Source organism: Gadus morhua, chromosome 22, assembly GCF_902167405.1.
Source record: "Gadus morhua chromosome 22, gadMor3.0, whole genome shotgun sequence".
In the NCBI taxonomy this organism is placed as follows: domain Eukaryota; kingdom Metazoa; phylum Chordata; class Actinopteri; order Gadiformes; family Gadidae; genus Gadus; species Gadus morhua.
The window spans coordinates 15,415,469-15,430,109 of record NC_044069.1 but is presented as its reverse complement, the minus strand read 5'-3'; the positions used below and the strand labels follow the sequence as shown (position 1 = coordinate 15,430,109).

General features: G+C 42.0%; 2 protein-coding genes and 1 long non-coding RNA gene across 10 annotated transcripts in view; 1 reads left to right on the top strand and 2 right to left on the bottom strand.

Annotated features, from left to right (window-relative positions):
* hoxa3a (homeobox A3a) overlaps nt 1-14,641 on the bottom strand; it is a 29,621-nt gene that overhangs the window by 2,790 nt on the left and 12,190 nt on the right. For 2 of the 7 annotated variants that reach the window (XM_030346906.1, XM_030346905.1), the window contains 2 exons: nt 4,370-4,433; nt 37-628 (listed from right to left, as the gene is read on the bottom strand). In XM_030346906.1, the coding sequence (XP_030202766.1) occupies nt 37-511 (475 nt within the window). In that variant the 5' untranslated portion in view covers nt 512-628; nt 4,370-4,433. Of the gene's footprint in view, nt 1-36; nt 629-2,573; nt 3,004-4,369; nt 4,434-5,649; nt 5,934-6,529; nt 6,999-14,641 lie in introns of those variants that run through there. The other 5 variants (XM_030346907.1, XM_030346904.1, XM_030346909.1 and 2 more) reach the window with 5 other exon arrangements.
* LOC115535583 (uncharacterized) lies at nt 3,140-8,331 on the top strand. Of its 2 annotated transcripts, none has more exons than XR_003974525.1 (2): nt 3,140-3,565; nt 7,215-8,331. It is a non-coding gene; the product is annotated as an uncharacterized LOC115535583 (long non-coding RNA). The 2 variants fall into 2 exon arrangements; XR_003974524.1 differs by lacking the exon at nt 3,140-3,565 and adding an exon at nt 6,048-6,181.
* hoxa4a (homeobox A4a) lies at nt 11,330-14,627 on the bottom strand. Its single transcript, XM_030346916.1, has 2 exons — nt 12,743-14,627; nt 11,330-12,231 (listed from the first exon to the last, which is right to left on the bottom strand). Exons 1-2 carry the CDS (start codon nt 13,158-13,160, stop codon nt 11,903-11,905), a joined length of 747 nt encoding a protein of 248 aa, XP_030202776.1. The 5' UTR covers nt 13,161-14,627; the 3' UTR covers nt 11,330-11,902.

Genomic DNA, 14,641 nt, shown 5'->3' with positions numbered 1-14,641 from the left:
CTTCTTCGGGTGTCATAGACCAGGTGTAGGGCCTACCTGAACTGGTGCTACTGGTGGGTTTCTGCTTGGTGTTCTGGCGGGATTCCTTCATCCAGGGAAAGATTTGCTTGCTGCGTGCCGATGACGTCGGCGAACCATTCTTTACACAAGCCGGCTGGTTGGACCCGTTGCTCGTGTTTTGGGCGACAGCGTCGGGAGATTGTGGAGGAGGAGGGGGAGGAGGAGGCCCTGACACCGACACCTGTGCTTGATTGCTTTCGGGATGTACCGTGGACTGTGCCGCCTGAATGGCGGAGGTTCTGTCACAGCTCTCTGCCATCTCCCCCTGCTTCTGCAAGGCCACGGAGCCGTCGGGAGACTGCAGGGAGCATGCAGGTCGATGGTACTCACTTTCCACATGAGAAGCCCGGGGATATTGGACTTGATTGGCATCATAACTGAAGCCATTTGCGCTTTGATACGGGAAGCCAGTGTAAATTGCGGAGCTGTCGTAGTAGGTTGCCTTTTGCATCTCGCCGTTTCCCAATATTTATTTCAGAAACTGACAGGGTCTTGACACCCTTGTAGAATAACATTGGCACCCTCTGATCACGTGACGCCTCTTCGCCAATGGCCTCCTCGGGTGAACCTAGGGTTACAAGAAGCACTGTGAGGGGAAGAAATGGTGGCGATCCATCTTACTTTTCAATACAGGCATGACACGGGAGACTATGGAGGCAAGATAGGGCCAACAGCCCTGTAGAATATTACCGTTTACCTTATGGCTTAAGGAGGGCACAAAGGCATGTACTAACCGTGCATTACCATCTGTGCATTACAACGTTTTCACATTTTCTATTTTTTTTAACCAATTGATTCTTATAACAACATTGCAACATAATTTTGGTACAATGTTATCCAAATGCGAACACAGTTTTACCAATCGCTGGATAATCGTGTAGATAATACATAATTTAGTCCAAATGAATAAGCTGTATCGTTTTTTTTCCGATGCAGCCTATTATTTGATCTCAATCCACTTTCAAAGTGTCTTTAGTCTTTACACCTCACATGCAATTTACGCACGGTTCATTATTATTTGTAGGCTAACTACAAACCAAACGTCCTATCGTGCCAAAAAAAAACAGTGAGCTCTGGTTGCACGGCCACCTGGCGCGAAGCATAAACATTCGCAAAAGTATTTTTTTGTTCTTTGCAAGATAAGTGAACGCGCCGCAACGAAACCTGAAAAACCGGGCTGCACCGGTGCATCTCCGCGACCACAGTGAACTTTTCCTTGCAGGCTCGTAACAATAGCTTCAGTCCGTGGCGTTTGCCGGTGGCAGTGGCCAGTCTCAGTGATGTATGGGGGTCACCGTACCGAGACAACTCGCGAGGAAAGAGCGGCCCAATAACCAGTCCAGTCAGGATTTGTGTTCAAACAGAGAAACTAGGGATGCCCAACTAATCTACACCCATAAGTAAATATATATATATATATCCCTAAGGTCCATATATGCTGCTATTTTATTGACGATAAAACCGTTAATCTTGATCTATATAAACCATGATTCTTTCTTTGAAAGCAGGATATTCCACTAGGGCTGTTTGAATAAGATGATTCCCACTATCTCCTCCAGCAGGGTACAGGGTAGCCTATAAATATAAATAAAGAATAAACCTAAAATATTAAACCAATAATTAATAATAAACCATAATAATGCCTTGTTATAGACATTTAAATATAATCAAACTAATACAACACAGGGAAACCTACTGAACATAGACTTATAGGCCTACTAATGTTAATAATGCTAAGAATACTACTGAGAATAATAATAACGATAACAAAATTAACATTGCATATATTTAATGCCCATAGCCTATGATTTATGACAAGTCAAAGAGGCCTACATTTGTAAACCGTGAACATGCTAGATTATTATCAAATATATCAACTCCAAAACTGCTATCATCTATCAAGTTAGTAAACAAGTTAAAATAAGGCCAAATAGCCCTTATCTCCAACAAATACAAAGATAAAACTCGTTATGGTTAAGGTAAGGTAAGCTTGTCCGATCCCAAAATACTCCGTGGGCATTATATTAACAAATTACATTATTATACAACGACGACTGCTCATTCAGTATGCATACTCGATTCAAAGATAGTATCTAATTATATATTTAAAAGGTAAAAGTGGCATGGCAAGTCGTGAACAACATATTCGCAGTAAAGGTTCAATTATAACCGACAAATCTGTAAAAAATCAAACCCATATTCTGCCGTGCCCAAATTGGGCTAATCCGTTGTGTGCAAATTGGACGCATGACTAAATCGGCTCCACAAAGGATCATCGGGAATAGACCGGGAATATTCATACGTAACAAAATAAATCTTTCCTTAAAAAACAAAAGCAACACAAAAGACAGACGAGCTCTCTGTGCACTCCACGGTCCACGCGAGAGAAATCTGCTTGCCTGACTGTGTGAACTCTTCCTGAACCGAGATGTAAGTCATACGGTGATAAATCACCGCAAGACACACAAACTCTGCCATTTACAACCGAGGGAGCCTATTCCTGGCCTGCTTACCTTATCCTCTGACGACGAATGCAGACCACGCCGCAATAATTTCTCATTCAGCGACCAAATCGATCAAAGCAGTAATCCAGATAAAAGTTTAGGTAAATGCAGCTGGGGTTGAACAGCAACAGACTGCGACCCATAGACCATGCATTGGCGACCACAACACAAAAAAAGGCAGAGAACCAGGAGGACTCCTCGTGCAGGAGAAACAAAATCCGTTCACCTTTTCCTTTTTTTTCTTTCTCTCTCCTTCTCCTATTTGACGTGGATGGGTAAACTGAGATTACGAAAGCAGGCGTGAGCACTCGGGTCACGACGATAAGCGCTATCTGCCCTGACGATTGAACTTATCACATGCTGCTCGAGCTATACCCGGGCTTCATACACATATTTAACGTAGCCAGGGCTAGGCTGGACTATATCGTCGTTCACAAGTCCACCATGCACACTCACAGTGAACTCCCCCGAACCATAGCGTCACCGTAGACAAGAACAATTATGCAAATTAAGCAGCGCTATGTTCAAATCAAGTGACTGCCTCTCCACACCCACTAAATCAGTTAGTGTATATGGAAAAAAAAAAACAATGCGAGCGAGCCCACTGCAAATATGTGTTTTCTTTGCATTAAATGCTCTGCGAGGAAATATTAGGGCATGCCTGTGTATAGTGCAGCGTGGAGCAACCGCTGACAAGGGTTTCCCAGGGATTACACAGAGCTTCTATTCACCGATTAATCATTAACCAAGCCCTCCAAGACACTGCTCTATCCTTCTTTTCATACACAAAATGGGCTTTAATGGACACGGTCGCTTCTAGTTTTTTAAGGGGGGATATTTTAATCGGATTGCCAACAAAAAAAACCTAGGCGTCACCCAGGAAAGGAACAAGTTGAATGGAATTTGTTTTATTTCCTGATTCAAAACGACGACTGCTACCAGAAGCTTGGCGATACAAATCTAAGGTTTCATAAGGCGGACGGAGGAGCACGCGCGGAGAGGTATCAGAGGGAGAGAGGGGAGCCGACAGCCGGGGAATCCCTCTGCATGTTAATGGTGTCTTTTGTAGACCAAAGGGAAAAAAAACAAGATTTATGTCCGCTCGCTTCTTCAGGCTGTAAACACGTCAGTAGCTCCTTCTGGTTTTGGGACGGAGACACAACGACACAATTAAAAAGTAGAGCACACCGGCGTGGGAGGGCGAGTGGGACAAAAAAAATCACGCATTCGTTTTTTTTTTAGCCAACGTGGCTTTTCCTAACAGGAGTACGGTGGCATTTGTATAATTATTTACTCCGTTGTCTTTTGGTGAAATGCTGATTCGTGTTTCTCTTTAAAGTCACTATAGCTTGAGGGTTAAATGTCAAAGGAGTAAGTGGGTTGCATTGCCGGGGCTGAATAATAAGACACAAACCTTTTACCCATATTCTGAAAATGTGAGTAAAAAGAAGGGGTTGCTTGAGTTGGAAATAGCCAACTATATTTGGGGGAAGACCATGTGAGAGGCCGAGAAAGTATCTTCCGAGGAGTAAGGCGCCCGCTCTAAGAGGTACGATTCCCTTCGTCATTTTTATAGTGATGAATGGCGCGACAAAGACAAGTGGACGAGAAGGGATTATTGCTATCAGCCTCCTCGCGGTTCTTCCGCTGCAGCGGGGAGGAGATGTGCTGAGGCCGCGCGCCTTTCCCTGTGAGCGCCTTGGCGGGCGCGCGTGCTGCGTTATTATAAATTGAATAAGGATATTATCACCGAGCGTTCATAGCTTAAAATCGATACAGATATGGAGCTGGGCGTGTGGACTTACCAGCAGCTAAGCAGGCTCTCTGAACGACCGTACCAAGGCCTTCTGCGTTCACCTCGACAGTGGTCTGAAACAAAGAGTCAGAGCACTTAGACTAACACTCACACGCACAAACACTTAACAGTTTATACTGCGATAATATGTATGATATTATTAATGTAATTTTGGTTTTAAATTCATGCTTCGTATGTCTAGCCATAAGCTTCAACGCCGCTTGGGCCTGTACCTACATCCAGCAAATCAGATATATAGGTCAACTAATGCACTTTTTATGTATGGAGTTTATTTACACATAGTTGCGATAAAATACACTACAGCAATGAATTAGCCTGGGGATTATATTATTTATATGTTGGTTGCTTAAATAGTCTATAATGTATGTTATTAGTGCAACTAACGTAACGAAGTGTCTGATTCACAAGTCTCTTTACTAAGGGCCAGCTCGTTTATAGCGACACACACGCGTTGTTTAGTCCACTAACACAACAACAACAACAACCTGAATCACATATAGCTTCGCACTGAACACAACTCACAACACAACTTGTGCTTATTTTTTATTCGGATCATTTTTATATATTTTTTTCGTTCGTGTATTTCCTATACCACTATGCTGCAAAATTGATCGAATAGTCATTAGCTGTCGCGCGGCGGCTTCCCTGAGTCCCCGCGCCCATAAATCACAAGCGGGCGTCGTGACCTCAGCGCGGCCGCGCGGTCCTCGATGGCACTCCGTCTTCCATTATATACTCGTTTCCCTCGTGGAGCGACACAATCCTACTGCTTTCCCTTACTTTTTAAAGCGGCTCGCGGTTGATTTATCATTTACTCCACAAATCCATGTAAAGAGACAAGATTATTGCACAATTATAGGAAGGACTTTAAGGCCTTGGTGCGGTACATTGTAGGGCTGGCGTTCCAATGAATGCTTTGCCCGAGTCGGTTTTCAAAAACAATGTAGGGTAATTTATTGGTCCTCAATTATATATTGCAAATATATATTTACAATAATTGTACTCCTTATGCATGCAAGTACAAAGCATTTGCAATCCTGATCACAATAAATAAGCTGTACATTTTTGAGAGCTGTTTATAATTGGTTTGAAAAGCTTGCTACGTTAAGGTGCATTTGTTAAATCCTTGATACCTGCAGATATCCTGATATTAATAGCCTCCTATTACGGCTCCTCTTGCACCCAGGCGAGGAGCCGCTTCTCTTTTCTACTGACCCCAACCTCGAGCGGCCATAACTCACGACAATAATGAACAATCGGCGGAAATACCTCAAAATAAAATCCATCCTCCCAACGAATGGATTCGGATTTTGTCCTCGTCGAAAAAACATATCCGTCGGTGAAAGCAGTAAAATACCATCCACAAAAACCACGATTCTTCCTACACCTCCCTTTCACCGTATCTCCCTATTTCTCTAGATTAAAACAAAGCCCCGACCCCCCTCGCGGAAAGTGGGGGTAACTCGCACATAATCAGCATCATATGCCCGCATCGGGACAACGCTTTTCCTCCCCGTACCATAACACGGAACAATATTATGCGTCCGCTCACGTGACGCAACGTCAACTTAAATCCCTTTTATTTGAGTCCGTGAATCATTAATGGAGGCAGTCGTTGCCCCCGAGGAGAAACGGATCCGTTTGGACGGAGAAAAAAGAGGGTTACATGACATTACAATGTATCTGGCAAGAGGAGCGGGTCTCTCGCAGAGCAGCAGCAGCTTTTTCCACATGTCGCCCCATTCAGAGGAGAGGGTGTTCTGTCGTTTTTAAAGTGCCATATATTTACTGGCCATTAGCGGTAAGTGCTATACCTGCTCTATTATCTGCAGTTTAAACGCATTCGCAGCGACTGCTTTTGGAGTAGTGGTAGTAGGTTTGCGCATTAAGGTGAGACTATTCGCACTGAAGAAGATGGAGAGGATTGTAGCTTCCAAAACATCCCTTTAGGGTGCCCTAATTAGGGTATTACAACATCTCCTCTTTAGGAAATCAAGGACCTACAGTGAAAAGCCCGAAGCGAGTAGGCTACTCAATGCTTCCCTCCCGTTCTTTACTCCTGCGTTATGTCATAACGCACTGTGTGTGTCTCAGATACCGCCGTGCGTGATGTGGACGCATTATAACTCACAGCACACAATAGCATTACCTGTTGGGTCTTCTGAGAAGACGCGTGCACCGCGGTGGTCCTAAGTGGTACATGTACCTATAGCCTCTGTCAGTCAGCGGTGGGCTGAGAGTGTAGCTCTAAATACGTGACCACCAAACATGAGTCCGTGACCCCACATAACAGGGATAACCATTCCGCCTACATTGACCTGCGTGATTCCTATGAACATCTGAGTGATGCAGTGTTACATTATAGGACGGTGCAAAGGGGGATGGCGGTCCGGTGCCAAGAGTATAGGCTATACGATATCTAAAATGGGGGTTATTAATGGAATTATGTCTTGTATTGTATTTTTTATCAGCCAATAACTTGGCAACTATATCTACATGAGTCTGCCCTAACTATGGATATATTTTTTGCATCATTGGTTATTTGACCTCTTGGATAAATGTTTTGACCTATATAGCTTCTCTCTCTCTCTCTCTCTCTCTCTCTCTCTCTCTCTCTCTCTCTCTCTCTCTCTCTCTCTCTCTCTCTCTCTCTCTCTCTCTCTCTCTCTCTCTCTCTCTCTCTCTCTCTCCCTCCCCCTCTCTCTCTCTCTCTCTCTCTCTCTCTCTCTCTCTCTCTCTCTCTCTCTCTCTCTCTCTCTCTCTCTCTCTCTCTCTCTCTCTCTCTCTCTTTCTCTCTATCTCTCTCTCTATCTCTCTCTCTCTCTCTCTGCAAGGTTTGGCGCTTATTTCCCGTCAACATGGAGTTGCAGGCGTGGAAAAGACCAGCCACAACTATTAATCATTCTGGGCGGACATGAACATCACCCCACTCCCACACCAGCCTTTGTTTTCTCAAACTACAAGTTGAGCAGTAAACTTTTAAAGGCACGGGCTGGAGAAGAGCATATCTTTCAATGCATCTTCACAATGCAAATATAATGGCCGAGAGCACCGAACGCGTAATAGATAGTTTACGCGTAATACAATTTAGATAGTTTACGCGGTGCTTGATTGTGTTATGGAGCATTCTGTTTGGATGTCGTTGTTACGGTTGTACTTTCTTGTTCTTTTATTTTATTTGTGTGCTTTTTTTTTAATCGTGGTCCATGTGTTTATCCAGGATCGTCAACAAAACAGGAAAGTTGGAGAATGTTGGAGGCGCTGGAGAATGTTTGGCGGACGTAACGCAGGACAGAAAGCAGACCCTATACTCCCACGCAGCCTTTCGCCACCGCACCTGAACTTTTCCCTGACCCGGGGAGAGACAACCAAAGTGTGAAGTTTAAAATCCAGAAGTCGTGGAAAAGAAGGCACATAGTCTATCAAGGACATTTGTTTTACAGACAATCGATCTTATTCCTAAGAACGTATACACTACCTTATAAGACCCATAAGACCTGGACCCTAACTGTGGTTCAATTCGTAGGCAAATATAATTTGAACATATGGTTTTGAACGTTCATAACACTGCTCCGTTGTTTGAATAGAGGTAGATATGCATTCGCAAATGCATATTTGCTGACAACTAAAGGGAACTAAAGGCGCCAACCACTTGTCACCATTCTTTCTTTGGATGGCGGCCAGAGAGCGCTACATTTCTCCCCACAATGTTGACATCCGGAGGTCTAACGAGTAGGCTTAGGTTACCGATAAACTCCACTAAAGATAAATGCTACTCGAAGGTTTACAACCGCCAACATCAAGGCTAATGTGAAATGCAACAGTTTATCTAGTGCCCTTCTGGATCACTGTTTAATGGCAGAAGGAGAGTTTGAATGCGTTTCAATGTTTGAACTGTGAGTCGTTCATGTGGATTGTTTAACTAGTTTCAATAAAGAGTCAATATTTGTTTGTATTGTTTGTGTGTATTAGCTTTTTGTATTTTTTTCTATTTCAAAACTACAACTAAAGTCCACTAGAAATTCAGGTAGGCTACTAACATATTATGATGCTAATAACAGGCTCCGCTTTAATATAAGGGCTCATGATAATGGTAATAATAATAGCATATCATAAAGACAATAATCATACCAATAGTATGTTAATAAATAATAAAATAAATGACAATATTAATGCTAATATCACCAATAATCCGTATATGATAAAGACGTTGGAATCTTAATCCACCAAATTGATAAGTCTTCTGTCCCTTATGTGGTCAAGCCTTTCAGATCTTTCATGGTACTTCAAAATAACAGTTAACTGTAATTTTAAAGTGTTAACACTAAGTTACACATAAATCATATGAATAAAGAATAGGCCTACTAATGAGGTGAAACAGCCTCACATTACTGAGGCAATAAACTATATTTGTTTAAATTCGACCTATGTTGTTCAACAAGTTGCCATGGGATTTAGCTTTTGTAATCGAATTATCAGGTTGTTTGTTACACAGTGGATTCTTATTGTTTGATATCCTACATTTAGGGCCACATATTTATAAGACCAATGTTCATATTTTGAAGCCCCCGTTTAGATTTTTGTGTCTTGGTATTTGGCATTATCATTGAGCACAGGAGCAGGCTATAAACAGTTTATGCTACAGCTAACAAGACAACAATATAAATATCACCCAAAACATGTATTACTAAACGCCTTGTTTGTCCCTTTTTTTCATAATGATAACATAAATGGTTAGTCGCCCGGAAGAAATGAATGAACGTGCGACTTTTGGTGCGAAACGGCACCAAAAGACTGATTTGTTTTGGTTTATATTTTGTTTTGCTTTGTACATCCAACTAATTAGTTAGGCCTACTCTTATGTGCAGGTGAGCCGAAATTACATCATTTTAAAGTCCCAAAGGAATTGCTGAGAATCTGAAATATACTCACACAGAGTCACGAAGGCTTCTTCAAAAGGGACGAAGGAATAACCTAGAGCTTATCACCAGAACTGTATCTCGCACACTGCCGAGGATCACTTCAAATGGAATTACGGCCGAATTTCATATCTATTTCTGACCCGAGGGCATTCATTATTCATCGAGTCACGTGGATGAGCGAATTAAAATTTTAAAACCCTGGAATTGACCTCCATTGTGGTATAAAATGAGTGGAAATCTTGAATTTAACTTGTTCGACATCTTGATAGGTTGCGTAAAATGGGTGCCAATCAGGTCAAACGCAATTTTTTTGCACATCCCTACAACTATGTCTGTGCGTAAAGTATGCCCGGAATGATTTTGACAATAGAAGATGACAAGTTAGTGGCCATTATATGACGATTTCATATAATGACTAAAAAATAAAGGCAAATGACGCAGCAATGGGACTCTTACGCACAGAACGGTTGTTTATGGCCTATCCGATTTTTCAATTAGGCCTCGTGCAAGGTAATCGGCAATCTATTTCCTAAAGATAGATTAGCTAAAAAGAGGGCTGGAATTCATGCCAAAATGTTAGGTATTTTGTTTGTACATATGTATCCTGGCCATCAGGTAAACTATTTCCGCAACACTGCTGTATAGAAATGTGCCGAAAAATGAAAACGTTTAGTAACACAAGTCAGACATTAAGGTCTACACATTTTTTCAGGGTATTATTTGATGAAGAAAACACGAAATGAAGAAAGCCAAAGTGGTATTACACTGATGTATGATATGAACATTGTGCGTGTCTTAAGGTCAGGGGTCAGGAGAAGGGCTGCGCGCCGCTGATTGGTCAGTGACGGTTGTGTCCTCTGGTTGAACTTCCTATTGTTTGAGTGTAGCAGGTAGCAAACAACAGTTAAACATTAGTTCACTTATGTTTGCTATGGACTTTACAAAAATAAACTGTTTGCTGGATTACTATAAACCCTTTCAATGTTTAGACCTAACGAACGCAAGTAGTGGAACTAGCACTTCAAGCTGTTTCTGTAATAAGAACAAATAAATTATTCTATAACAACTACTCTTCAATAATTTATTCGATGAAAACGTCTATAAACTTTGTTAGGGATACTTATAATAACGTGTTGACTGATATTGCTACAAACACAGTTTACAGAAAAAGACAACAATCGGGAACGAAACAAATGAGTCTGGCCTCTTATAAAACAATTCGTCCGTGCTATAATTTAAGAACAGAGGAGGGTAACTCTTCTTCATGTATGAAATGAAATAGACACCGTTAAAAATTGCAAATAATATCAATTGCTTTTTTTTAATATCCTTACAAAAAATCACAAACTGACTACTCAAAACAACGAAGGTGACGAAACGTACGGACGATGCCCTAATACTAAATAAAAAACAATACGAAAAAATATATTATCCTATGCAATTGGCCCGTGTATAATTATTCAGCATTTCGATGTGCGCCATTTCTATATGCAGATTTTTCAAGCCATATCATTCAGTGAAGAATATATTTATTTCACAAGAACAGCTATTTAGCCTACATTACAACGACAATTATTTCGACAGAACATACAGATATTCACAGTTTAGAACACAGCACGACATGTGGTACACTATCACGACTTAACTAGAACGACAAACATAATTCTAAAGACAAAATGTTATTTTCATTGTGCCTTCTTAGTGATTTGTCTATATACATCAGATGCAAAAGTCACCTGGGCTACATTCAACAGTAAACCAACACACTCTGTCTCTCTCTCTGTCTCTCACACACACACACACACACACACACACACACACACACACACACACACACACACACACACACACACACACACACACACACACAGACACACACACACACACACACACACACACACACACACACACACACACACACACAGACACACACAGACAGACAGACAGACAGACAGACAGACAGACAGACAGACAGACAGACAGACAGACAGAACACACACACACACACACACACACACACACACACACACACACACACACACACACACACACACACACACACACACACACACACACACACACACACACACACACACACTATCTATCCTTCACTCTCACTCACACTCTCTTACACACACAGAAAAAAAACTACAATGTTACTCTGCATGACCTAGAGATTTGCTATATATCTTTCAAGTATATTAGACTTTTCCATGAGCAATACAAAAAATGATAATACTGATAAAAAATGACTTACGTTTGCCTCACTTCATTTAACCTGTATATTAACCCAAGTCCTTGCTTTGAACGTGCGTTCCCCTTTTTTGTATCATAAAATTAAACAAATACATGTACACTTCAGTTGCCTTCTTGGGTGATTAGAGGTGAATTTCAAGCTTATATGACGAGGACAAACGAGGAGCAGAGGTGGTTTTCAAGGAACGATGGACTTGTAAAACCCAATGGCAGAAGTTTGGGAAAAGGGGGGGGGGGGATTACAACATGTGTAACACACCGGAAAGTCGGTCCACAAAAATTTCCACTTTTGTAATTTGCATTCTCAGTCTGTGTTGTGGTGTGGGTTTGCTGCGGTTCACGCACTATAGACTGGCGGCGCACGGTGTAGGCACGAGCTGTTGGCCTGTTTTGATCTGCTGCGGCTGGGCACCAGAGACTGAAGTCGAGGCTGTGTTGGAGGAGCGGATCTTTGTGTTGGGCAGCTTGTGGTCCTTCTTCCACTTCATTCGTCGGTTCTGGAACCAAATCTTCACCTGGCGTTCGGATAGACACATGGTGTGCGCGATCTCCACCCGCCTGCGTCGGGTCAGATAACGGTTGAAGTGGAATTCTTTCTCTAACTCAAGAGCCTGCTGGCGAGTGTAGGCGGTGCGGGATCTCTTGGGCACTCCTCCGTTGTAACTGGCACTGACTGCAAAAACCATGCACATGCAAAGCAAGCAGGTGTTACGTGAAGCGAAAGGTTTTCCTTCCCCAAAAAAATCCCCAAGATTCTATCCAAAATTAAAGACTATAAGGACGATGTGACATAAATGGCGATTACTATCCCACTTTTTGCATCATGTCCTCTCCCGTTCGTGCGCAGAAATGCGCTTAATTTGGCGATGCCGTCTGTGTTAGAATTCGTACCCGGGGATAGATTAAGCGTACAAATGATTAACCAAACAGCAGGACTAAATATCATACTTTGGCTTTGGTCCACCCGTAGAGGTAGTTTAGGTTAAAAAGCAACAAAGGCACATGGCCCAGACAGACGAACACAGGCAATAAAATTTACGAGGGTCCTTAATTACCGACCCTGCTGCTCGATAGTCGTAAATTGCTGTTGTAAGGGGCGCTACTAGTGCTGCCTCAATGGCTTTGCGTATGTTCCAGTGGTCGGCTCTCTGTGGTTCTACCATTTAACTGTAACGATAACTCACCGTTACTAACGTGGACCTTTTTCATCCATGGATAGACCACCGGTTCCTTGCCCTTTGGTACACCGGGATATGGCTCATTTGCAAGGCTGCAGTCTTTGCTGGTGTTCGTCCCTGCGCCGCTCTCGGGAACCGTGTTGAGGCGAGTACCGTGGCTCTGGGGGACGGGCTGCGGCTGTGCGTGATGCCCGTCGCTGAAATCGTCCAGTCCGTTGGTGGGGACATTGCCGTAATCGTAGCTCGGATCTGTGTAGTTTGACCTCGGATAGGATGCATCGTCGTGATGGGGAAAACCTGTATCTTTTTGCCGTTCGTAGTAATCCCCGGGCGTGGGGATGTATCCGCTTTGTTGGTATTCGTCGCATGGAGGAAAGGATGGTTCGATATAGTTCGAGTTTATCAAATAGGAACTCATGGTCATTAATTTGTGAAGTGCAACAATACTAATTTTTATCGCGCTGTCGTTTTTCTGATCTCCACAAAACCCTCCTACTCCCTGTCAAATGTACAAAGTTGTCTGGTCACGTGTAAAGCACCACCAATCACGGTGTCTCCTGTGGGCATCATGTAAACAGGAACCAATGGAAAGCATGGCATTTTGCACAACGAAAATTGCTCGGACTAGCTTACGTTTGTGTTTTCCTTATTAAATCACAGTATATAAAGAAAATCCAATCAAGCGACTTGTTTACTGCATGGACCAAAGTAGGGGCAGTGTCCGCCGACCTTGATTTAGTCCTATATCCGAGAAAATCCAGCATCCCGCTGTATGTGAAAGCAAAGTTATGGATTGGAATGTACTTCTTCACAAACAAAAGAATATCTCTGATGGAACATTAAATGAATTTTAGGTTAGCGTGCGTCTTAGTGCACAGCTCTACACACGAGGCTGTTTACTGACACCAGAACAGAAAGAGACAGTCATTTTAGGACGTTGTCACGTTATTAAAAATAACTAAATAAAAGGATAAAAAAACAGATATGTTTTACTGATCTGAAAGAGACAGAGAAAGAGAAAGACTCTCTACGTGCAGCTGGTTTTATATAACGATATTAAGAAACCTTTGACTCCCTACTCTTCTCGTGAGCTTGACTTTAAACACAATGTTGCTCAGGCAACATCAATCTAAGAGGTTTACGCATTACGTCATTAATAAACCATTTCTCCTACCAAAAATAAAGATAACTCGATTTTTCCTCCTCAGTTTTAACATTTATTACAGAGCAATGGACATATACGCACTGCAACCATAATCAAATATCTTTCTGAGATAAAATTTATTTTTTACCAAATCCAAAACGTTGTACCGTTTTGTGTTTTTCCCTTGGATGAACAAGTGCATGTAGCAGCACACAAGCTGCCCTCGTGCGAGCCCCCTGGTCCTTCGATAGTAAGATAGATAGTGGGATTTACACTGCACAATAATATAACAAGTGGATGACCTGACGCCGTGGCACCACAACTTTTCCTGCAAGTAATTAGTGTCAAAAATAGAAGCCCTTGAATGAAATCTCCCAAAATCGAGTAAAACAATGTGCAGAGACACCCTCATGCAACAAAAGGCTGGAGCAATTAGGCCTGCTTTAGTAGGCCTCTATAAAAATATGAATAATATATAAGGGGTAGCCAAGTATGAATTAATAACAGGTATTGTGCTTATTTTTTATATCTGTTATTATTACTATTATGGTTATTATCATGGTTATCATGAAGGTTGTTATTATTGTTACATTAATTATACATATCTTTTGGATTGAAGACGTAGAAGATGGTAATACGTATAGGGAGAGTTCTATATTAACAAATATGCTTACATTCCTATGATATGAAGATATGCATTCATAGACTCCGGAGAATAAAATGATCCAGATGAAAAGAGAAAAGGCAGACAATAAACCAAC